Source organism: Aquarana catesbeiana, linkage group LG04 (assembly GCF_042186555.1).
Source record: "Aquarana catesbeiana isolate 2022-GZ linkage group LG04, ASM4218655v1, whole genome shotgun sequence".
In the NCBI taxonomy this organism is placed as follows: domain Eukaryota; kingdom Metazoa; phylum Chordata; class Amphibia; order Anura; family Ranidae; genus Aquarana; species Aquarana catesbeiana.
This window is the reverse complement of record NC_133327.1, coordinates 318,883,738-318,908,007: the sequence shown is the minus strand read 5'-3', so window position 1 is coordinate 318,908,007 and position 24,270 is coordinate 318,883,738. Positions and strand designations below refer to the sequence as shown.

The window sequence follows — 24,270 nt, the reverse complement described above, 5'->3', positions numbered from 1 at the left end:
TTCTATTATATATATATTTTTTTTTCTTCTACGTTATCTGTGGAAACACATACACTTTTTTTGCTTTTTTTTTTTTTTACTCATTGCTAAGTCTATTCTCATTCTGTTCCTAGTAAACAGGAAGAATGGCGAACAGCAAAAGGTCAAGAAGAAATACATCTCTATAAAGCCGAAGAGAAAAGGAAAACTGTACCCAGTCATAGTGTGAGAGAAAATAAAGTAGCCTCTTCTTCAAAGGTAAGTCATTGGCTACACTGACTGGCTAAATTCCTTCATAGATTCTTAGGGTTAGGCTGGCCATAGACGGAGCAAATTTCTTTCCTGCAACCACGGGTGTTGACAGGGGAATCCCTCTTGCACAGCCATTGTGTTCTCTTGGTGGCAGAACACAGCGATTATTGCTAGCGGCGATAATCGCTAATCTTGGGTACATGCAGCCTACTCATACAGGGCTGGCTTTGTATACAGCTGTGGCCAAAAGTTTTGAGAATAACACCAATATTATCACAGTCTGCTTTTTTTTTTTTTTTTTTTGTCAGATGTTACTATGATATACTGAAGTATAATTAAAAGCATTTTACAAGTGTCAAAGTCTTTTTTTGACAATTAAATTATGTTTATTCAAAGAGTCAATATTTTCAGTGTTGACCCTTCTTTTTCAAGACCTGCAATTTCACCTTGCATGCTGTCAATCAACTTCTGGGCCACATCCTGACTGATGGCAGTCCATTCTTGCATAATTAATGCTTGGGGTTTGTCAGAATTTTGTGGGGGGGGGGGGGGTTGTTCACCTGCCTCTTGAGGATTGACCACAAGTTCTCAATGGGAATAAGGTCTGGGGAGTTTCCTGGCCATGAACCCAAAAAGTCAATGTTTTGTTTCCCCAGGCCACTTATCACTTTTTCCTTATGGCAAGATGCTCCATCATGCTGGAAAAGGCATTGTTCGTCACCTGGTTGGGAGAAGTTGCTCTTGGAGGATGTTTTTGTACCAGTCTTTATTCATGGCTTTGTTTTTGAGACCACTCCCTTGGCTGAGAAGCAACCCACCCCACACATGAATGGTCTCAGGATGCTTTACTGTTGGCATGACACATGACTGATGGTAGCGCTCACCTTTTCTTCTCCGGACAAGGTTTTTTCCAGATGCCCCAAACAATCAGAAAGGGGGTTCATCAGAGAAAATTACTTTACCTCAGTCCTCAACATTCCAATACCTGTACCTTTTGCCGAAAATCAGTCTGTCCCTTATGTTAGTCTTCTTTGTTGCCCTTCTTGACACCAGACCATCCTCCAAAAGTTTTCTCCCTGTGCGTGCAGATGCACTCACACCTGCCTGCTGCCATTCCTGAGCAAGCTCTGTACTGGCGGTGCCCCAATCTCCCAGCTGAATCAACTGCAGGTGACGGTCCTGACATCTGCTGGACTTTCTTGGGCGCCTGAAGCCTTCTTTACAAATGCAGTGGAAATGTTTGTTTTTGGGATTAAGTTCATTTTCATGGCAAGGAGGGACTCTGCAATTAATTGCAATTCATCTGATCACTCTTCATAACAATTTCGAGTATATGCAAATTGCCATCCTAAAAACTGAGGCAGCAGACTTTGAAAATAAATATTTGTGTCATTGTCAAAACTTTTGCCCACCTCTGTAGTAGCATAGGAGTGAAAAATGTTGTTGCCACCTGATGTGAAGTTTAGGTTCTCCAATGCCTTTATGTCAAGTGCATTAATGTCTCTTTACAAAGACTTTGAAATTAACCGCTTAATGACCACCCACCACAGATATACTGCAGCAGGGCGGCCACTCTGTTCCGGGGTAGAGCGCGCCACCCTGGCTGTACTGCTATTAGCTGCAGTGCCAACCAATCTGTGGCTGCTGGCCGCTGATTGGTCGCCAGCTCTGGACATTACCGAATAGAACCCTGTGTAGGTAAACAAACACAGGGCTCTCTTCTGACAGCAGCAATGTGCATGTTTTTTTCTTCCTGCAAAGCAGGAAGTAAACAGCACATTGCTTAGTAAAAACAGCACACACAGTGTAACGCTTGTTAGGCACACATCTAACACCTTGATCGCCGTAGATGTTGACTCCTTCTCTGTCAGTGTCGGTACAGTAACTGCATATTTTTAGCACGGATTACTGTATTGGTGTTGCTTTTCCCAAAAAAGTGTCAGGTGTCTGATTTGTCTGTCGCAATATCGCAGTCCCGCTATAAGTCGCTGATCACCGCCATTACTAATTAAAAAAAATAATAATTCCATAAATCAAGTTGTAAAGTGCTGCGTAAACTGTCCGCACTATATAAATCCTGTATAATAATAATAAATCGCTTATTGTGATTTTTTTTTTTTTTTAACCAAAAACATGTAGCAGAATACATTTTGGCCTAAATTGATAAATTTAGAATTTTTTTTTATTGTGGTTTTTATAGCAGAAAGTAAAAAAAAAAAAAAAAAAAAATGTATATAAAATATAAATATATATATATAAATATAAACATATATGTTTTTGTCTGCTTTTTTGTTTATAGCGCAAAAAATAAAAACTGCAGAGGTGATCAAATACCACCAAAAGAACCCACCATTTGTGGGGGGAGAAAAAAGGAGATAAATTTTACTTGGCCACAGTGTCACACGACCATGCAATTGTCAGTTAAAGTAACACAGTGCTGTATCGCAAAAAATGGCCTGGTCATATAGGGGGGTAAAGTTTCCGGAGCTGGAGTGCTTAAGACACGAATAACTAGAAATGCTAGAATGGGGCTTAAGTAACTGAGATGCCCAACCTGCTCTTAAGTTTGCTGTTTTAGTGTCTTTACCTTCTAAACATGCAGATCGTATTTGGTGCTGATAATTCTTCTTTTAAAAGATCGCCTTTTATAGCTTACATAAGCATAATTTTATATACAGGTGCGTTTTTATGCAAAGTGCAAAGCAGATTTCAGTAGCTGCATTTTGCAGACACTGATTTTTAAGGAGGAATACCGGGCAAGTTATTCAAGCTTGACATATACCAAAAGCTGGATAGCTCACTGGCCTGTATTGTCAGCCCATTGGATTCTGGGGTGTTTCAGAACTCTGAGCTGGACCAGAGATGGGCCTCGTTCATCAAATACATGCATAAAAACTGATGGAAAAAACATGCACATATGCACATACAGATGTGTATTGTAAGTTGGAGAATGTTTTCCTATGACCCGCATTGAATATTTCTTGTGTACAGAATCACACTGCTGAACTGTTACTTGATCCTGGGGATGCAAGAAAGCAGCTATCTGGCCAGCACAACTATCGCACTAGAGCTGCCCTGGAAGAGCCAACAGGGGCAGCAGAAGACTTGGATAATGAAAATGGCTCCTCCGATGTAAGCATTTCATGTTGTACTTTTATTTTCCCTTGTATTCCATGGCTACTGTACACTCATTTTGTATTACTCCTGATGATAAATTTCCTGTTAGGAGGCAGATGCTGAAAGCGAAGCAATAGCTGCAAGTGGAGTAACATCAGATGATGAGGAAAAACCAGGTTGGAACAGTGATGGTAGCAGTTCAAGGTAAGCAACAAGCTGACACTCCTGATTTCACAAATTTTTGTTTCTTTACTGCAGTGGTATTATTTTCTTTATTTTGTAAAATTTAAAGTTCCGCTCCAGCCAAAACTTTTTTTTCTAGGTGGAACCTCGTTTTTTTTTTTTTTTTTGCCTATTGAGATCTCCTCTCACACAAGCACATTTGAGTGGGCAGCAGTCAGATATGAATTGCTGTTTGATTCTTCTGTTCTTATTATCCCTTACAGCCTCAAATTTCTTGTTCTAGTGTAACCAGAATAGAAGGTGAGGGGGAATCTTACCAATGATGATAAATACAAAAATAACTTGACAAACATTCCTACTCTTACCCACAAAACTAATTTTGGCTGGAGTTGGGTTTTAATGCATGCCCGCGGCCTAGATAGTGTAATCTGTGGAACATTTATGACATTTCATTTCAATTGGGGTTGTTTGCTTCAGTGTTTATAAAACAATTGTATATGCTGCAGTTTAAAGGTTAACACCACCTTTAGCACCTTGTTAGATATTGTACATAAATGTAGGATAGAACATGGTGCCAAATGGACGCTCTCCCCTAAAATTGCTCCTCCACTGACAACGAGCTGGGCTTCTCATCCATGGGTTACAGGAAAGAATTTTGCATGATTCCCCCATCAACACAGACAGTGCTGACAGGGGAATCCCTCCTGCTGAGCAATTGTATACATCAGGCTTGGGAGGGGGAAGCTGTTCTTTCCCGGGAGAGGACAGTGGTTATTGCTAGCAGTTATAGAGGCCCTTGTCTGACCTCACTCCCAAGGTGGCGTCTCATTGTTATCACCTCTGTTTAGAGATCATCTGAGTTATCTGCCTTATCCTGTAAGAAGCCCTTTATAGTGTTGGACAAGGTCTTGAAGGTTACAAGTTTTTTTCCTCCTGAGGGTGGTGGTATCCTTTAACCTCTACCAGGACATTGCTCTTTCCTCCTTATATCCTTCTTTGAAATGTCCCAAGTAGTAAATTTCTCTTCAATGTCTTGATGTGGTATGGGCATCTACTGGGCGTTTAGCTACCGCCTCTTTAGGCTATCAGATTCTCTCTTTGTACTTCTCAGGGGTTTATGCTCTAGACTCCCTGCTTCTGGTTCCACCATTGCTTTCATGGTTTAAAGCAGGGGTCTCCAGACTTTCTAAAGAAAGGGCCAGTTTACTGTCTTAGAGACTGAAGGGGGGTCAGACTATGCTTAGTGGGAGCAAACAATGCCTGATCTTTGGTATTGGGGGAGAAATACTTGGTGTCAGTGGGAGGAATAGTGCCCCATTTTGTCAGTGGAAGGCATTCTGTCCCATTGTTGGTGTCTGCGGAAGGAATTATGCCCCATTGTTCGTGTCAGTGGGAGGAATAGAGCCTCAAGGGCTGGATAAAGGCAAGCAAAGGACCACAGCTTGGAGACCCCTGGTTTAAAGGATAGGGTGCCTTCCATGTTGAGGCATGCTGTACCAAATCTGTTAGTACTGCATATGTGCTTTTTAGTGTCAGGCATTTTTAATCTTTGGGTGTCCTTTTATGAAAGTGCGGTAAAATACCGCTTTTCAGTTCTCAGGCATTCTCAGAGGAGATCGCTCTCCTCTGAGTGCCTGTTTATGAAAGTGTGTAGATCGCTTCTCATGTTGAGTTGAGGAGCGATCTACAAACGCCGGGAACTCCTGAGAACGGCTCCTCTCACTATAATCTCGTGTGATGTAGCGGGATTACAGTATGAGGAACCATAAAATACAAAAGTTTAACACAAATCAGCACACATTATTCCCCAACATATTAATAAAATAATAAAGATAAATTCCCCCTACACAATATACATTAACCTAATTATAAAAAAAAACATTGTTTTTATCAATATTTAAAGATCATACATGTTCCTATTTAAATGTGAATGGTGTATAGTAAATGAATGTAATGCAAATATGTAATGCAGCTATACACCATTCATATAAATGCAAAATACATTTATAATCATTAAAAAAATAATTTTAATAAAGTATACAAGTATAAATATTTATTAATAAATTAAAATAAAATATATTTCATTATAGATAAACATAAAAATTGATAAACTGGTGCGATGCGAGAACACTGCGAATCCACTGCGGGTTCCCGCATCACACCGACTCGCATGTCAGTTCACACTGCCATAAGCGAATCGCTGGGGAGTGTCAATACATTGTTAAGGACACCCCCAGATCAGCTTGCATATCGCACTGCGAACTGACAGTTCGGACATGAATCGGATCGCATATGTGTGAACACACATGCGATCCGATTCTGGTCCGAACAGAAAAAAGGGTCCTGTGCGTGTTTGCACCGAATGCGGTGCGATATCAGCCATACTATCTGTACAGCTGATATCGCACCGCACAGACATCGCATGTAATGTGAATGGCAGTGTGCTGCAAATAACATGCGATGCCTGTGCGATGTCCGGCATCGCACAAGTGTGAACTGGGCCTAAAAGTTAACACCCCCAAATCAGTTCGCATATCGCAGTGCGATCTGCAAACTCGGACAGTAATCGAATCGCATGGGTGTGAACACCCATGCAATCCAATTCTGCTGTGGACCAAAAAAAGGGTCCTGTAAGAGTTTGGTCCGAGGGCAATGCAAATTTAGCAATACTATCTGTATGGCTGAAATCGCATCGCACAGAGATCGGATGTGATTTTGCACTGCGGTGCGAATCACATCCGATCTCGGACACCGCAGCAGTGGGAACTGGCCCTAAATCATATTGCATTTGCACCAAAATGGTACAGGACCCTTTATTTGGTCCGCACTGGAATCGGATCGCATGGGTGTGAACACCCATGCGATCCGATTCCTGCACCATTACATAGTTCGCACTGCGATCTGTGAAATGATCTGGGGGTGTCATTAACTTTACATTGACACCCGCAGTGGTGCGCAGATGTCAATGTAGGTGTGATGTGAAAACCCGCACAGGAATCACGCTGGTTCACGCATCGCACAAGTGTGAACCCAGCCAGAGACGTGAACATCTAAAAAAAAATATATATATCTATATATAGATACATATATATATATAGATACATATATATCTATATATATATATATATATATATCTATATATATATATATATATATATATATAGATATATATATATAGATACATATATATATAGATACATATATATATAGATACATATATATATAGATACATATATATATAGATACATATATATATATATATATATATATATATATATATATATATATATATATATACATATATGTATCTATATATATACACATATATATATATATATATATAGATCTATATATATATATATATATATATATATATATATATATATATATATAGATCTATCTATCTATATATATATATATATAGCTATATATATGTATCTATATATATGTATCTATATATATGTATCTATATGTATCTATATATATATATATATATATATATACACACTATAAATTCCTATCCTGCTGGTTTTGGGGTGTGTAATGGTGGGGAAGGTGTGCTCTGACTGTTTGGTGAAAGAAAGAAGTCAAAAGACTTCTTTCTTTCTCCAGAATATCAGCCAGTTTCAGGCTTCTCACTCTGATTCTCCACTTCTGAAATGGTGAATCAGAAAGTGAGAATTCTGTCACAGATCGCCAGTGAGGTGTGGAGATCGCACCTTCATAAACTGGCCGTTTCTGTGAATTCTCACTGTGCTGAGATAATCAGCGGAGAACATGTTCTCAGCTGATTATCTCAGTTTCATAAACTGGTAAAGCGCTGAGATCAGCGGTGAGACTCCGGATCGCCGCTGATCTCAGTTTCATAAAAGGACACCTTGATTACAAGGCTCCCACTAATGTTTATTGTGACTTACTCTTTTACGCCCTTTGCGTAGGTTTTTTCTTTCATTTTATAACCACCTGGGCTGTTCCGAACACTGTATAGCAGTAGCGGCATCTAGGGAAAGTCCAGAATGCTGAGGACAAAAAATGTAGGACCCCGAGAACTCCTCTCTGCCCCTGCATTCGCTCTAGTCTGGCCAGGCCACTTGTGCATGCGCTGTACAGCCTGGTGACCTCACAAGCTGGGTGGAGCACACTGACCATAACAAAGCGGGTTAATATAGGACTGGCCTTGAGTACAATTAAGATTAGATTTTGGCCTTTGCTGTTCTTCATGACACCTTATAGTCTTCACATTCCTTGGAGTGTGTGCACCTTTGTGCAAGGAGTCTCCTATTCCACTGGACAACATGCCATGGGACAACAACTCGATACTTTCTGTATTTCAGAAATTTCTATTTGATTCCTTTCAGGCTATTCTATCGAGCCATCCTCCAACAGGTTATTTTTCTGGTTACCATTTTGGCTTAGAGTTTTGCATTTGACTGCTCTTGCCTGTAAGGAACCATGACTAGGTGGTTCTACCGCCACCGCTGTCCTTTTTACCCAAGATGGGTTCTTTGTTCCACCTCAACCATGACATTGTGTTTCTGTTACTTTTGTCCTAGGCCTCAGATGTCGAGGGACAAGGTTCTCCACACCTTGGATGTGGCTTGTGCGATCCTGATGTTTTGCAATGCCTGCCTCTTTGTTCTTGAAGGGTCACAAAACTTCCATATCTACATGGTTCCAGCGGCTGAGGGCGCCATCTTTGGATGGTGACCTTGTCAGGCTGAGGTTTTTTAACTGTTCAAGTTTAGTTTTTCGGGCTTGTTGCTGTGTTGCCCTTCCCTCATATTCAGTGCTTTGGTCATCCCTTTCGTTATGAATCTTTATAATGTCAAAGGGCACAGGGATCCCACTCCTCTGCCTTTTGGAGTTCATGGCTTTCTTCAAAAACTAAAGCCTTGCCTAATGGGGAAGGATAATGTCTGAGAGGGGATGACTTTTCTCTTTGCCAGCGTCCAGTCACCTGTAGGTGACAGCCTACCCCTTTTCACAATAGAGATTAAAGGGGTTGTAAACCCATGCAGTTTTTCACCTCAATGCATTCTGTGCATTGAGGTGAAAAACCTCTTTCAGTGCATCAGAGCCCCCATTCACTTACCTGAGCCTGATTGTTCCGGGGACGAGCACACCCACTCCTGCCCCTGTCTCGGGTCCTGATTGGATAGCTTGGTAGCAGCGCAGCTATTGGCTCCCACTGCTGTCAATTAAATACAATGACGTGGGAGCCAAGGGGGTGGAGCAGAGTCCTGCTGTCTGTGTCAATGGACGCAGCAGCAGAACTCGGGAGCGTGCCCGCACGGGTGCCCCTAGGAAGAGCGCTTCTCTGAAGGGGCACTTGAGAAGAGGAGGAGCCAGGAGCGCTGCTGAGGGACCCCAGAAGAGGGGGATCAAGGCCACTCTGTGCAAAACCAATGGCACAGGGGAGGTAGATATGACATGTTTTGTTAAAAAAAAAAAAAAAAACCCGTTTACATATCCTTTTAAAGGAGAAGTATGGGAAAGGCAAATTAAATACTACATATTACCTTTATTCTTCCATGGCTTTCCTTTTTTTCCCCGCAGTCCTTTAATATGGGAGATATCTGCATTTGAAGTGTCAGTAAGGAGCTAATAACGGCTGATTCTCTGTTTGAAAGTTTGGAGAGGGTGGATACTACTCCTTCCGCCCCTCCTTCCCTTGAGTATGTGGCCATGCTTGGTGAACAGTGCACAGCTGAACTGATAGCGAGAGTGTGCATGCTTTTAACGTGCCTCCGTTTCCATGGCGACATGTACTGCTGAAACCAGGAAGTGGAGGCAGTGTGGTGATAAGCTGTGCACTCTTCACCTTCAGCACCTGTGCAGTCCTGTGTGTTCTGGGCTGCTTTCAGAGTCCGAATTCTTCTTCTCTCCTCTGCTAGTCTCCACCCTCTCCTATGGGACTCCCCCTCTCCCTTATCGGCATTCAAATGTTCTGTCAGCTTCTGCTTTGGTCACCAACATAAGCAGGGGAAGGGGGAAGTGGGGGGAGGTGATGGGCTTGCCAGGATGGTGAGTGGATTGTCAGCATGTGACACTCCATATGCTCAGTATGTATGGAGCGTGACCCCCATGTGCATAGATCATACCTGTATTGAACAGAGGTATGCTCTATACATAGGACACTGTGTTTATTCAGAAGGGTAAAATTCAGATATTTTGTAAATTAACCTCAGTGCCATGTGCATAGAGCATACCTGTGTTCAATACATTGCAGGGGAGAGGGCAACTGCAAACTCCCTGTCCTCTTAGACCTCTTTCACAATGGAGGTGTTTTTCAGGTGCTAAAAATAGTGCCTGAAAAACACCTCCCCTGCAGCCCCAGTGTGAGAGCCAGAGTGCTTTCACACTGGGGCGGTGAGCTTGCGGGACATTAATAAAAGAGTCCTGCGAGCAGCGTCTTTGGAGCAGTTTAGGAGCGCTGTATACACCGCTCCTGCCCATTGTAATGAATGGGCAGCGCGGCCAGCTTCGGCAGTGGTCCTTTTCGGGCGCATTTAACCTTTTATTCAGCCGCTAGCGGGGGTTAAATGCACCCTGCTAGTGGCCGAAAGGCGCTGCTGATACAATGGTAAAGTGCTGCTAAAAGTAGCAGCGCTTTACCACTAATACGGCCAGCTGGCAGTGTGAAAGGGCTCTAAATCAAAAGTGAAATATCTGGGGTCTCCTGTAATGTAAATAATTAACTACAAAAATGTGAGATAGAGAGGGATAATAAAATCCCAACCCCCTCTCTAGAAGTGAGCTAAGGTCTATTCAGCAACGGCATCACTAGAGTTGGTGTTTCACAGTGCATAAAAACATGGGGGGTTATTTACGAAAGGCAAATCCACTTTGCACTTAAAGTGCACTTGAAATTGCACTGAAAGTGCAGTTGCTGTAAATCTGAGGGGTAGATCTAAAATGAGGGGAAGCTCTGCTGATTTTATTATCCAGTCATGTGCAAACTAAAATGCTGTTTTTTATTTTCCTTGCATGTCCCCCTTGGATATACAGCGACTGCACTTTGCACTTGTAGTTTGCACTTATAGTGCAAAGCGGATTTTCCTTTAGTAAATAACTCCCATGGCGTCCCTCCCCCCCCCCCCCATATGAACTATAGTACCTCCTCAGTACAGACCCCCTCAAATAGGAAGGGTGGCTGACACCTGGAAGGCAGGCTGGATCAGTATTGGCTCTGATTTTATTATTACAGTAATGCATATGTGCTACCAAATCCAAATGTGTGTTTTACTTTATAAAATATCTAGCATTCACCTTTGATATGTAGAGGAGATTCTCATACACAGTGACTTCTCATACCTTATAGTCACTGAAGTGCTGATACCTTTGCAGATTCTTCTGAACATCGGAACAGGCTGCATGGGGAGGAGGTAGGAGAGAGATTTGGGGGGGGGGGGGGAGCGAGAAGAGAGCCGACAATCAAGCAAGATGACAGGAAAGTGGGTGGATCCAGACTCCAGAGCCAGAACATTGTTGGCATTTTGCCCCATACACACGATCGGACTTTCCGACAAAACCGTGGATTTTTGTTCAAAGGGTGTTGGCTCCAACTTGTCTTGCATACACACGGTCACACAAATGTTGGCTAACAATTAGGAATGTAGTGACGTACAAGACGTACGTGATATCTCAATAACGAGCGCTAGTTTTACAAGACCGAATGCTTCCGGCTCATACTTGATTCCGAGCACGCTTGGACTTTTGTGCGTCGGACTTGTGTACACACGATCGGAAAGTTCTGACGACAAACATTTGTTGGCAGAAAATTTGAGAACCTGCTAGCCAACATTTGTTGGCGGAAAGTCCGACAACAAATGTCCGATGGAGCATACACACGGTCGGACTTAGCGCCAACAAGCTCACATCAAACATTTCCCGGCGGAAAATCCGATCGTGTGTATGCGGCATTACTCTGTATGAAAGTCTGTAGCCCATCCCACAGGTTTTTGGCTCAATTTTAACAGAATGAGGGCACTTCTGAGAGGGCTGGAAAGATTTGTAGATAGCAGTAGCTCACATAGAATAGATGTAAGCAAAAAAAGGAAACCCATACTTCTCTTTTAAGATATCCTGTGCCCTGTGTTGTACTCCAAGAAAATAACTTTACAGGTTAATCAAAAATGAATGTGCCATGCTAATGACTGCAGATCCTGTGTCTCATGCCATGACTAAGAAAATAGGATTTTTGACTGTTTATTTGCCAATGTCCAGTCACCTGAAGGTATTTGCATATATTTCGGTGATAATTAACTACATATCCTGTGTCCTGTACAGTACTTCATTAAACAGATTTTACTGGTAAGTCAGAAATGCTATTTTTACAGATATAAACAGGATAAAAAAAAGTGAATACTTTGTCTACATTAGCCCCTTTTTATGCACTGATCAAAAAAGATAATGTTCATTTAGGTTACAGGACAGTGGGCAGTCTGGTCAAATTCTTGAGCCTGTTGGGCTACACACAATAGTATTTAAACACACGACACAGCTGCTGAAAAGTGAAGGGACCACAATGAAAATGGATGTTGAATATTGTTTTGCTAGTGAATCTCTGACTTGAAGTAGTAGTGAAGTTTTATTAAAAAAAAAAAAAAATAGCCCCCCCCTGCAGATTTCTGCCATACTAGCACATTAAGACAGACTTGCCTGTAAAAGGGTTCCCTCTTGAGGTACGCTGTCACCGATGACAGGCTTCCATCTTTACCCGGTCTTCCTCCCAGGTTTGCAGGCTTCGGCTGTTTGAATGGCAAAGCTATGATGTTGTCACGCCCGTGGCACAATGCTCTGGATTGAGGGCACATTCAGGTGCTTACCTGTAGGTACAAGTGACCAAGCAGTGTATACTACTGCATAAATTTGGGTTTCAAATGGTTACAAATGCCTATTTATTTATTTTTAATTCTGGTGTGTTTGACAACTGTCCATTTACTACAACGTGATCAATTTGTGTAGCAATTTTATACCTATAAAGATATTGCAGTTATCCTGACCTCTCCATAATTTGAAAGATTTTCATATATGTTCTTAGTGACTACTCAAGTGATTACTCAGACTGGACTGCCGATGCTGGAATCAATCTGCAACCACCAAAGAAAACACCTAAAGTTAAAAACAAAAAAGCAGAAAGCAGTTCTGAAGATGAAGGAGCTGAAAAGTTTAAACAAAAGCAGAGTAAAAAAGAAAGAAAGAAGGGTACTGAAGAAAAAGATGGGCCATCTGCATCACCAAAGAAAAGGAAGCCAAAAGAAAGGAAGCAGAAGGTGAGTTAGTACGTTTCTGTCGCAATGTAATCAGTGCTTATGTCTGTCACAGTGGCAATGTATAGTGTAAGCTGCTAAGACAAATACTGGCTGTCTTTTACAACCTATGTCTAATGTCCTATAGGACACTATATCTCATCTATGTTTATGCTAAGGCAACATGCTCCTCTTATTTTGCTGTACAATAAAATTCTTAAACTCTTCATGTTACACATTTATTTGCTATAAACAAAGAAGGTACCGCGCAAAACGCTCCTTGAGTGCATTTACAAAGCGACTGTGAGAATATATAACAAAAATGATGATAAATTGCAGTGAAATTAGGCATTTAATATATAAACAATATTAAAATTGATACTGAATAATAATGGAAATTGCAATATGAGCCTAGTATTGCAATTTTGATATCCAGTCTCAATTTTTGAATGTTTTATTTAGTATATGCACAATTCCTTTTGCAATTTATCAGTTGCTACTGAGCCATTTTTTCTCACTTGCAATGCATGACAGCCTGATAGTGCTTGAATAGTTTTTTTTTTTGTTTTTTTTGTTTTGATGCGCAATTGCTGTACTTAAAGTTTAATATGAAATACTGACAGTTTTACAAATCGATTGTACAGTGGCTTTTTGTCATCTACATCTGTGTTTTGAGAAATATGTTTAAATATCTTTAAATATGAGCTAAATGTTCTGAAATTTCTGTCTACAGCGTTTAGCAGTTGCAGCCCTTACAGAGGAAGGCTTGAACCTTGAAGAGTGGCTGCCATCTGTGTGGATTACTGACACTGTTCCAAGGAGATGTCCTTTTGTTCCTCAGATGGGTGACGAGGTATTGTTTTATATGCTGAAGGTCCAGTTGCATGTGAATGGTTTAGTGTCTCTGAAGGGCTCAGCACTACATAAGTAAACTAAAATCATGCTTTAAAAGGGGGAAGGGAAACAACCTTAAAGTGAACTTGTCATAAAAGAAACATGAAGGCTGCCATTGATGACCTATTTGTAAATGCCAGTTGCTTGGTTGTTATATCCTTAGATGCAGACAAGCAAAGAAAGTGTTTCCACCGCTCAGGCTGACACTGACCCAGGTGTAAGTAGAAGTTTCAGAGCAGAAGAGCTCCAGGTGCTGGCTGAATGCTAGGCAAAGCAGGCTTGAATGGAGGAGAAGATTTGGATGCCGCACACTGGATGTAGTCAAAAAACTTCACTTTATTGAAAAAATGGGATCATCAAAACAACAAGACTGTCATGCAGAAAGTACAGGTAAGCTGACGCGTTTCGCACTCAGGACTGAGTGCTTACTCATAGCTGAGTAAGCACTCAGTCCTGAGTGCGAAACGCGTCAGCTTACCTGTACTTTCTGCATGACAGTCTTGTTGTTTTGATGATCCCATTTTTTCAATAAAGTGAAGTTTTTTTGACTACATCCAGTGTGCGGCATCCAAATCTTCTCCTCCATTCAAGCCTGCTTGGTTGTTATGCATAACTGCTTTCTTTAAAACTGCGTTACTGATAGAAGAATTATACATATAAGGACTTTTTAATCTGTTTTCTGATCTGAAAATTCGTACCCACCAGGTGATAATGACTGCCAGCAACTACCAATGCAGGAGCCCCTGTAAAAAAAAAAAAAAAATTGGGATAAGTTTCATTTAGGTTGGGGATATAAATTAACTATACAAAGCATACCTGAACTTGCAGGTTTTAACTACAGTACTTTACTATTTTGCGCATTGTGCATAGAAACACGTAATTCTAAATTCTACACATTTTAAAAATGACAGTGTACACCTGGTTTATCTTTGCTGTCCTTAATTGAATACTGGGCTGTCTTGCTAATCAGTTGACTTTAATATTTCCACTGATCCCATAACAAATATGTAGTAAATGTCTGATATTTATAATTGCATGCCTTATTGCATTACAAAATTTCTATGGATGGTTTTGGCACGGACAACACTGGACCCTTGTGTTCCCTTGTTGTTCTAGATTACTTTTATTAGCTTTAGCATGGATTTCATAACCAATTACAAAAAAAAAACCCATAAAGGTTACCTATTGTTGCTCTATGTCAGTTTTTATTCTGAATTCAAACTGGTCTATTTGGTGTTCATAAAGTGCTGCCATATTCAACTTTTTTGTGCCTTTTAAGTTTTGGCCTTTAAACATACCTTTTTGAGGTCATTTGCCCCCTATCTGTTAAACCCAATTTTGTCGCTGACCTGTCTTACAAATACTGGAACCAATGTGGTTATAGCTTGGAATGACTTTATCTTCATACAGTAGATTACACAGGAATCTATTCATAAACTGTAAGTCATATGCCGCTACTTTCAGGTGGTTGGACACTGGCTAAAGTCTTTACTGTGTCTGCCTACTAGTACACCCATATAACTGCATCCTCTCTTGGCACTTCCTAATAGTGCTGAAGTTTACCTGCCTCTTCCTGTATGTACCTAATGGCCAGTGAGGCTGCCCTTCATATTGATGGGCAAGTAGGAATGTGTTGGTGTGGGGCTTAGCAGCAAGACCTGTGGAAATTGTATTTTGGTCGTTGGTTTGCAGTCCACCAGCAAATTTAGCAGGAATGGTGATCCACAGTTGGTTAGTGTGCCCCCTGTTTTTATGCAAAAGGACCCTGTTGTAATTCGGAATTGCTAAGTGAGTGTTTGGATCTACTTCTGTCTTTGCAAACCTTGGCACTGACATTCCGGCAAGCAAGTAGTCTTTTTATATTGATGTTAAAATATTATAGATAATGGTAATGAATCTTGACAACCTTTTTCAACAGTATTTGTGGTAACATCATCTGGTTTATGATTTTACATTATGCTTCCTTTAAATTGATTTATCTCCCAATTTTTAATTGTGACGCTACATGTTTTATTGGGATTTTTTTTTCATCAGTGTGTTCAACTTGTACAAATCTGTCGTTTAGGTATATTATTTTCGCCAAGGGCATGAGGCATATGTTGAAATGGCCAAAAAGAATAAAATTTATCGGATAAATGCCAAGAAACAACCCTGGCATAAAATGGAGTTGAGGGTAAGTTTTAAAAATGTCCCTTATTTTTACAGCTCATAGATACATCATACAGGGCACTTCCAGTGATTGGACACTGGCAAAAAACTGCTGGGACATCCCCTGTATAATCCCTCCCACTCCAAACTAGCGGCAGTTTTTGCTAGTGTCCTTAGGTGATGCACCTCTTCTCTCTACTGGATCGAAGACACAACGATGACCTCTAATGTTATTGTTGAATCCTGTCTTGGCGGTCACTTTGCTTTACAATACATGCATCCAGATCACTTGCTGAGTTTGAGCACGCTGCCGCTTTCCTCACTTGGGGCTGCCTTTGCTGTGGCAGCTTTTCTTGCTCCACTAGAGGCTTTCCCCATCTCTCTGCAGCAGCGAATGCCATAAATACTCCTCTGGAGGCATTTTGCTCTGCACATTGCAAATCCAAGCGAAAAAGAGGGTTAGATGGCCTTGCTAACTCGGACTCAGCCCATGGCTCCACGGGAGGTAGTAGTTAATCTCCACAGAGTCTTAGTATCCTCTATTCAGATGATGGCCCCTAGTCTGATTCATTACCTTCCTCTAGGCAGTCTGCTATATCGGAGGAGAATTTTCTGCCACAATGTTATAAATGCCTTGGACAGCTACCCTTTGAAGGTGAACATCTGTTTGACCTGTCCTTTGATAAGTAGATCACAGTGGGTAAGAGTACTCTCCTCCCTCAGAAAGAGGACTTTGCTTTCTAGTTCTAGTTTTTCTCCTGAGTTTAGGAAAGATTCTTCCCTCTCAGAACTCCATTTCTAAAATTAGGCTTGGAATATTCTTTTGTAGAAAGATCTGGCCCTCCAAGCCCTCTTCCCAATGATGGGGTGCTCTAATTGTCAGGAGGGGGGGGGGGGGGAGTTTATCTCTTGGCCTTCTGGTCTCAAGAAGTCTCTCCCTGCAACTTTTATCTCATAGAATCATTACTTCTGTACTAAAAGAGGAATACTTTCAAGGAGGAGTCTGCCTCATTCTAGATCTAAAGACTTTCAGATTGTTCTTAGGAGTCCAGAGGTTCTGCATAGAAACTGACATTTGTCTCCCTCCCATCTGGGGGATTTTCTAGCTTTATTAGACATTTGGGATGCTTGCTTGCACATTACAATTTTCCGCCCTACTAACAATCTGTTTTGAGGTGGACAGCATTACTAATGTGCTTCCCTTCCCTTTTGGCTTGTCCACAGCCTCCTGGGTTTTTGTTAAGCTGCTTGCACTGGTCTCAGCCTTTCTCCAAGCTCAAGAGTTCATGTTACCGGGTACCTAGAGAACCTCCTGCTTGAAGGGTCCTAGATTCCTTCTTGGTAAAGGGTCTTGGCTGTAGGAGAGCCTGTCTTCCATTAACATCCTAGAGCCTAAAGGTGGTTCGTTTTTCCCTTTGTCTCTGCAGTAAGTGTTGCTATGCACATTATGGGGATTCAGTCGGACAAGGCCGTGACTTACATCAACCATCAAGTCGCACAACTCACTCAAAAGGAAGTGAGCATGTTATGCCTCTTCCCTATTTTACATGTGTATTTAGAACATATATTCATTAAAACAATAAATGGAGTTTGGGTTGTGTTAACTGTATCAGTCATGGGGTTTCTTGATATGCTATTCATATGAGCATTTTGATTATTTTGTTTTAATGAATATTTGTAATAGACATTTTTAACTAAGTCATGGTTTGTATATTCAGTGCCTTTAAAAATGAGCAATTTCCTTTTTCTTTTCCCAATAAAGTATTGATATTTTTGATGTGGTAGCTCTTCAACACTACAGGGTTATCACAACAATACCTTGCATCTGGAAAGCCTATTTTACATGGTGTGAGACAAGGAAATTTCATACAGAAAAGTTCTCTATTGGAAACATTCTGTCCGTGCTTTGGTCTGGATCAGCTTTGAGTACTCTGAAAGGGCAAAAAATAGTTAAGGCCTTCGTGCAGGGTCTCTCTCTCTCATACATTACCCCCTCAGGTTCGCTCTCCTGTTTCTCTGTTGAACCCAAAAGTGGAACCTCCGCTTATTTGCTTCCCCCCTCCGGTGCCACTTTTGGCAACTTTTAGGAGGGAGGAAGGGAACGGAGACCTGTTTTTTTAACAGGTCCCCATCCCCACTTCTGGGAGAGAGCATGGCGGCAGCTACCTTCGGAAGTTCTGCCCCCTTCCTCCGCCGCTGGGTCTATTAGCGCAGTGTCCGTCACGCATGCGCAAAAAGGAACCGGCTGTGAAGCTGAAAGGCTTCACTGGCGATTTCCCTTAGTGGAGATGGCGGCAGCAGCACCCAACAGCCTATGTGAAAATTGACTGAGGTGCCAACATCGTGGGCTCTCCGGACAGGTAAGTGTCTATATATTAAGTCAGCAGCTACAGTATTTGTAGTTGCTGAATTTTATTTTTTTTCCCAGGCGGAATTCCTCTTTAACCTGGTACTTTCGGCTCTTCAGAAGCTGTCCTTTTAAACCTTTCTGGGGTATTCCCTTATTTGGCCTTTGTTAATGGTATATCAACTCAGCAGAGGGTCTCTTGAGTTTTCCTTATCCCTTATCCTGTAAAGATCCCTTCCTAATGTCACACAAAAATGAGGTTGTTCAGAGGCATAGAGCCAAAATTACACTTTCAGGGTGGCTCCGTGCTTCTTGCTCTGCTAGGTGGATTAGACAAGTCATCATTCAAGCCCGTATTCTGAAGGATAAAGGATGGGTTTGTTCTTTTCCCTGTTGACACACACTGCCAGGTATGATAGTGCTTCATGGGCTTTAAAACATATGTTTTACCAGGTGCATATTCAGGCCTCATAATGCCAGTTTCAGGCAAAAGCTGCTACGTCAAATTCTCTTAAAGTTCCATCCAGCAATTCTTGACCCATTATTACATCGGCAGGTGGCATTGTTTGCTCTTCTGCCCAGATAGACTGCTTCTGGGCTGTGTTATGGTAAAGACTAAATATCCTGTTACCTTTTAACTGTACTGCAGGTAATGCATTTTACTGGGAAGTCAGAAGTCCTGTATTGTTTTTTCATTCAATGATTTACTTTGTTTTTAAAGGTTTAAAGCAGAACTTAACTGTATCTGAACATCACATATGGAAAACACTATTTAACCAATTTTCATCCATGTTGAGAAATCCTATTTAAAAACACCTCCCTGGAATTCTTAGTGGCAGCCATGTTAAAGTGGTTGTAAATGATCACCTTGTAAAACAACCCATTCAGTTTAAAATAGGCAAAACATTTTTGTATAGATATAAAAATGCTTTATAAATGCCCATTTCTTTATCTTACATCACGGGACACAGAGCCATAGTAGTTACTATATGGGTTACAGGCCACCTTCAGGTGATGGACACTGGCACACCCTAAGACAGGAAGTTGAATCCCTATATAACCCCTCCTACTACTGGGAGTACCTCAGTTTTTTAGCCAGTCTTTCCCCTGAGAGATCTGAGGTGGCTGGTCAGAGTGCACCATCAGGGCTGTCAAATGTTGCAACTGTTTCCAACACTGCAGCCCCTTTTTATTACTGAAGAAGTTTCTTATCGTACATTACGGGACACAGAGCCATAGTAGTTGCTATGTGGGTTATAGGCCACCTTCAGGTGATGGACACTGGCACGCCCTAAATTAAAAAGTGCACTCCCTATATAACCCCTCCCACTGGTGGGAGTACCTCAGTTTTTTCGCCAGTACCTAAGGTGTTGGTCACGAGTAAAGATGTACTGTGCTGAGCTCCACTGGAGCAATCCTTGCTGGGGCTAGCCATGCAGCCAGATCCATTCAAAGTGTCTTTTTGGTCGAATTGAATGGTACCCGGTCCTCGTATCTGAAGAAACGGGGTCTTGCCTGTAACGCTTCTCTTTTTAGAGAGCTGGACCCTGGGATCCAGTACTTTTTGGTATTAAGGCTGTAAAGTTTTACTGGCGGTGATGCTATTACAAGTCCAAGATTGTGGGTTTCCTTGAGGATCCCCAGCTCCTGAAGATTTAATGGAACCCACTGTGAAGGGTGAAGATTGGGTCTGTTGGTTTACCACAGAAAACCCTGCGTTGGGAAAGGTAAGTGGAGTTTTTCTAAGAAATTTTCTTTTGAATGTCACCTTTAATTAGTAAATGTTGTCATGCCTATGTGTCACCACTGGGGGCTGTATAGAGCACTTATGTCTCATGCTTTTCAGAGAGCCCACGATGTGTCCAGGAAACAGCAGTTTTCTCTTCCGGCCAGCAGCAGACCTCCAGTCTGGGGGGGCTTTGCCTCCCGACCAGACGCCCCCCGTGCTATTTTTTCTTCAGGGAAGGAGCGCTCCAAAAAGGAAAAAAAAAAAAAAAAAAAAAGAGCGTGAACGGCACGCCGCTCGGCAGCTTCCAGCCCCCCTCCGCCATTTCTCTCTGTTGATCCCATAGGATTTGAGCCCGCAAGCTGCGGAGGGACACAAGAGCGAAGGTGTATATGAGGTTTGGTGACACAGGCATTCCTTTGACACATTTACTACTGCATCAGGCTGAGCATTAATAGCAGCAGCAGAGCTGGACTATTGCTCAAGCATTGCATGCAACCCTTCTGCTTTGTGCATCGGGCTATGGTCGGAAGGGAGGTTAAAATCACCTAAAAAAAAAGGCTCTAGAAAGACTATAGTCACTAGGGAGCCTAGACCCATCTCAGAAAAGATGGCATCCTCCCTTGAAAGTAATATGGCTGGTCAGAATGAGCCATCAGGAGGGGAAAATGTTGCAGCTGCTTTTAGCATTTCAGCTCCAGTATTTATGACTAAGGAAGTTTTTTTTTTCTCCAACCATTCTAAGTTTGGAGCAAAAAATTGATGCTTTAATTGCATCCCAGAGTGGGACTAAGCATAACATGTCCCCGTCCATTGCTCAGGACCCTCATGCTGAGGAACAAGGGGCGAGAGATGACAAACTTCTCTCAAGGGACCAGGAAGAGGCTGATGTCCGAAGAACCTAATACGAAAGGATCAGGTTCGCAGAAAAGGTTGTTGGTACAATCTCTCACTGAATTGGTCCGATCCACATTTTTACTGCGAATAAGCGCAGTCAATCGATGAGCCCACCTCTGGTTTAGGTTCACTAAAGCCCCTTCAATCTGTTCATGCTTTTCCTATCCATTCATGGCTAAAAAAGCTTATGTGTTCTCAGTGGGAGCACCCAGATGAAAATTTTTTTGGAGGAAAAAAAAACTGTTTAATACTTTATCCGATGGAGGAAGGGTTCTATAAGAAATGGTGATTTCCAGCAGTTGGCGCTGCTATATCCTCTGTACCTGACTTGTCCAGTAGACAATGCTCATATGCTAAAGGATCCAACAGATAAGAAGTTGGAATTCCTTTTTAAAAAGCTATATTTCGCTCGCAGGTTCAGCCTGTGCTGGCAGCGATCAGAGTATCTCAGTCCTTAAAGGACCAGTTTATGGAGGTACTCAAGATTATTCCAGCAGGCCCAAGATTTGGCTGGGATATCAGAAGCGTTGTGTTTTACAGTAGACACTAAGATTCTATTCTCTAGGCCTCACGGCTCATGCTAGGGCTGGTACATGTGCGTAGAAACCTATGGTTGAAAAATTGGTCAGCCAAAGCGCCGTGCAAAAGCTCTTGGCCAGTTTCCCATTTCATAGTGAACGGTTATTTGGAGACGATCTGGATAGGTATATCCAAAGAATTTCTAATGGGAAAAGTTCCCTTTAACTGGGTAAAAAGAAGTTTAAGCATTTTTTCTTTTAAAACGTGCTTGTTCTCTGGTGCCAGGGGCATTAGCCTCCAGGCAGTCATCACGGCCTCCACTGTCAGGTTCATGAGGTAAACCTCAGGGTCAGTCCCAGGGCCAAAAGAGGACCTGGGGGAGGAAAACCACAAAACAAAAGAGTAAAGCCTCTTTATGAAGGGGCACCCCTGCTAGCTCGAGTGGGGGGAAGGTTTCTACAGTTTTCAAGGGTCTGGCAGGAACAATGTTAAGACAGATGGGTGGCTTCTTCAATTTCTCTTGGTTACAAACTAGAGTTTCGAGGGTTTCCTGTCTCCTCGTTTTCTCAGATCAAACGTTCCCAGAGATCCAGTAAAAAAAGAAGTCTCTCTTTTTAGCTTTGGATCATCTCTCGTCTCAAAGAGTGATATTGGTGGTCCCCTTGGAAGAGCAAGGATTAGGGTTTTTATTCAAACCTTTTTACGGTTCCAAAACCAAACGGGGATGTCAAACCCATTTTAGATCTCAAAGATCTAAACCGGTTTTGAATATCCGTTCTTTTCGCCTGAAGTCAATCTGATCAGTAGTCTCCATCCTACAAGGGGGAGAACTTCTGGCATCAATCGACATCAAGGACACTTTTCTCCATGTGCCAATTTTCCCCGCTCACCAGAAATTTCTACGCTTCGAGGTAGAAAATCTTCATTCCAGTTTGTAGCTCCGCCTTCGGTCTAGCTACTGCACCTTGAGTGTTTACAAAGGTCCTGGCTCCTCTAGCCAGGTTAGGGGCTCAAGGTATAACGATACTAGCCTACTTAGAAGATCTACTCTTGATAGATCAATCGGTAGCGCGCTTGAAACCTAAGTTTGGTCACCACGGTCAGCTACCTGGAATACCTAGGTTGGATTCTCAACCTAGAAAAATCCTCCTTAAAACCATCAAGGAGATTGCAGTGCTTGGGTCTGATCATAGATTCAGCTCAGAAGAGGGTGTTTTTGCCCCAGGAAAAGGATCAGTTTCATAGAGGAACTGATTCCGTTGATCAAAACAAAGAAGAATCCTTCTATTCAACTTTGCATGAAATTGTTGGGAAAGCTGGTGGCTTCTTTCAAGGCCATTCCTTATGCACAGTTTCATTCAAGACTGCTGAAAAACAGTATCCTGTCAACTTGGAACAAGAAGGTCCAAGCTCTGGAATTCCCAATGCGTTTATCCCCCAAGGTGCGGCAGAGCCTCAATTGGTGGTTAATATTCAAAAATCTTCAAAACGAAAAATCCTTTCTACCAGTTACCTGGAAGGTGGTAACAAATGCCAGCCTTCTGGGCTGGGGAGCAGTCCTGGAAGAAGCGTCTGTCCAAGGGAAATGGTGCAAATCAGAGATGATCTTGCCCATCAATAGTCTAGAAATTTGGGCAGTACGCCTAGCCCTGGAGGCCTGGACACTCAGACTATGGAATTGTCCTGTCAGGATCCAATCCAACAATGCCACGGCTGTGGCCCATATCAGTCACCAAGGGGGCACGAGAAGTTGTGCAGCCCAGAGAGAGGTGAATCATATTCTATCTTGGGAAAACAACATTCCTTGCCTACCAACAGTTTTCATTCCAGGAAGAGACAATTGGCAGGTGGACTACTTGAGTCGCCAACAATTGTTCCGAGGAGAAAGGTCCCTTCACCTCGACATCTTTCTGTCAATATGCCAAAAATGGGGAGCTCCGGACGTGGATCTGTTTGCGTCCAGGTTAAACAACAAGATCAACAATTTTGTGTAGAGGACAAGGGATCCGATGGGATACAGAACAGATACCTTGTTTTTTTTTTTTGTGGGATCGTTTTCTTCACTAATCTATGCGTTCCCTCCTGTTCTGCTGCCTCAGCGCCTTCTTGCAGGATCAAGCAAGAAGGGAAGGAGGTGATACTTGTGGCCCAGGAGATCTTGGTTTGCCGAGATCATAAAAATGGCGGTAGGGGACCCTTGGACCCTACCGCTATGGCCAGACCTTCTCTCGCAAGGTCCAATATTCCATTCTACCTTAAGAACGCTAAATTTAGCGGTTTGGCTATTGAGACCCACATTCTAAAAGATCGTGGGCTGTTGGCTTTAGTAGTTTCTACTTGGTTAATGGTAGGAAGCCGGCCTCCAGAGTCGTATACTATAGAGTCTGGAAGGCATATGTCTCCTGGTGTAAATCCAGGGGTTGGTACCCCAGGAAATATGTCATGGGTAGGATCCTTGAATTCCTACAGATAGGATTAGAAATTAAGCTGGCCTTGAGTACTATCAAGGTCAGATGTCGGCTTTATCTGTGTTTTTTCAACAACCACTTGCTTCACACACTCTGGTTCATAACTTTATTCAATGCGGATTAATCCTCCAGGCAGGTCACTCCTGAACCCTTGGGACTTAAATTTAGTCCTGTCGGCTTTACAGGAGCAGCCTTTTGAACTAATACAAGATATTTCTTTGGTCCTCTTGAGAAGGAAAAATATTTTTCTTGGTTGCCATATCTTCTGCAGGAAGAGTTGGCTGCTCTTTCTTGTAAAGAGCCATATTGGTTTATTCATAAGGATGAGGTTGTATTGCGGCCTCATCCTGAATTCCTACCGAAGGTAGAATCGGTTTTTCATTTAAACCAGGATATTGTTCTGCCTTAATTTTCTTCCAGAAACTCGTTCTGTGGAAGAAAGATCACTACATTCTCTTGATGTGGTGAGAGCGGTCAAAGTCTATTGAA

At 42.1% G+C, this 24,270-nt stretch overlaps 1 protein-coding gene across 4 annotated transcripts in view; it reads left to right on the top strand.

Moving 5' to 3' along the window:
- PHIP (PHIP subunit of CUL4-Ring ligase complex) overlaps nt 1-24,270 on the top strand; it is a 262,408-nt gene that overhangs the window by 124,122 nt on the left and 114,016 nt on the right. For all 4 annotated transcript variants that reach the window (XM_073626842.1, XM_073626841.1, XM_073626840.1 and 1 more), the window contains exons 20-25: nt 114-237; nt 3,223-3,363; nt 3,458-3,552; nt 12,575-12,806; nt 13,516-13,635; nt 15,742-15,849. In XM_073626842.1, the coding sequence (XP_073482943.1) occupies nt 114-237; nt 3,223-3,363; nt 3,458-3,552; nt 12,575-12,806; nt 13,516-13,635; nt 15,742-15,849 (820 nt within the window). The remainder of the gene's footprint in view (nt 1-113; nt 238-3,222; nt 3,364-3,457; nt 3,553-12,574; nt 12,807-13,515; nt 13,636-15,741; nt 15,850-24,270) is intronic.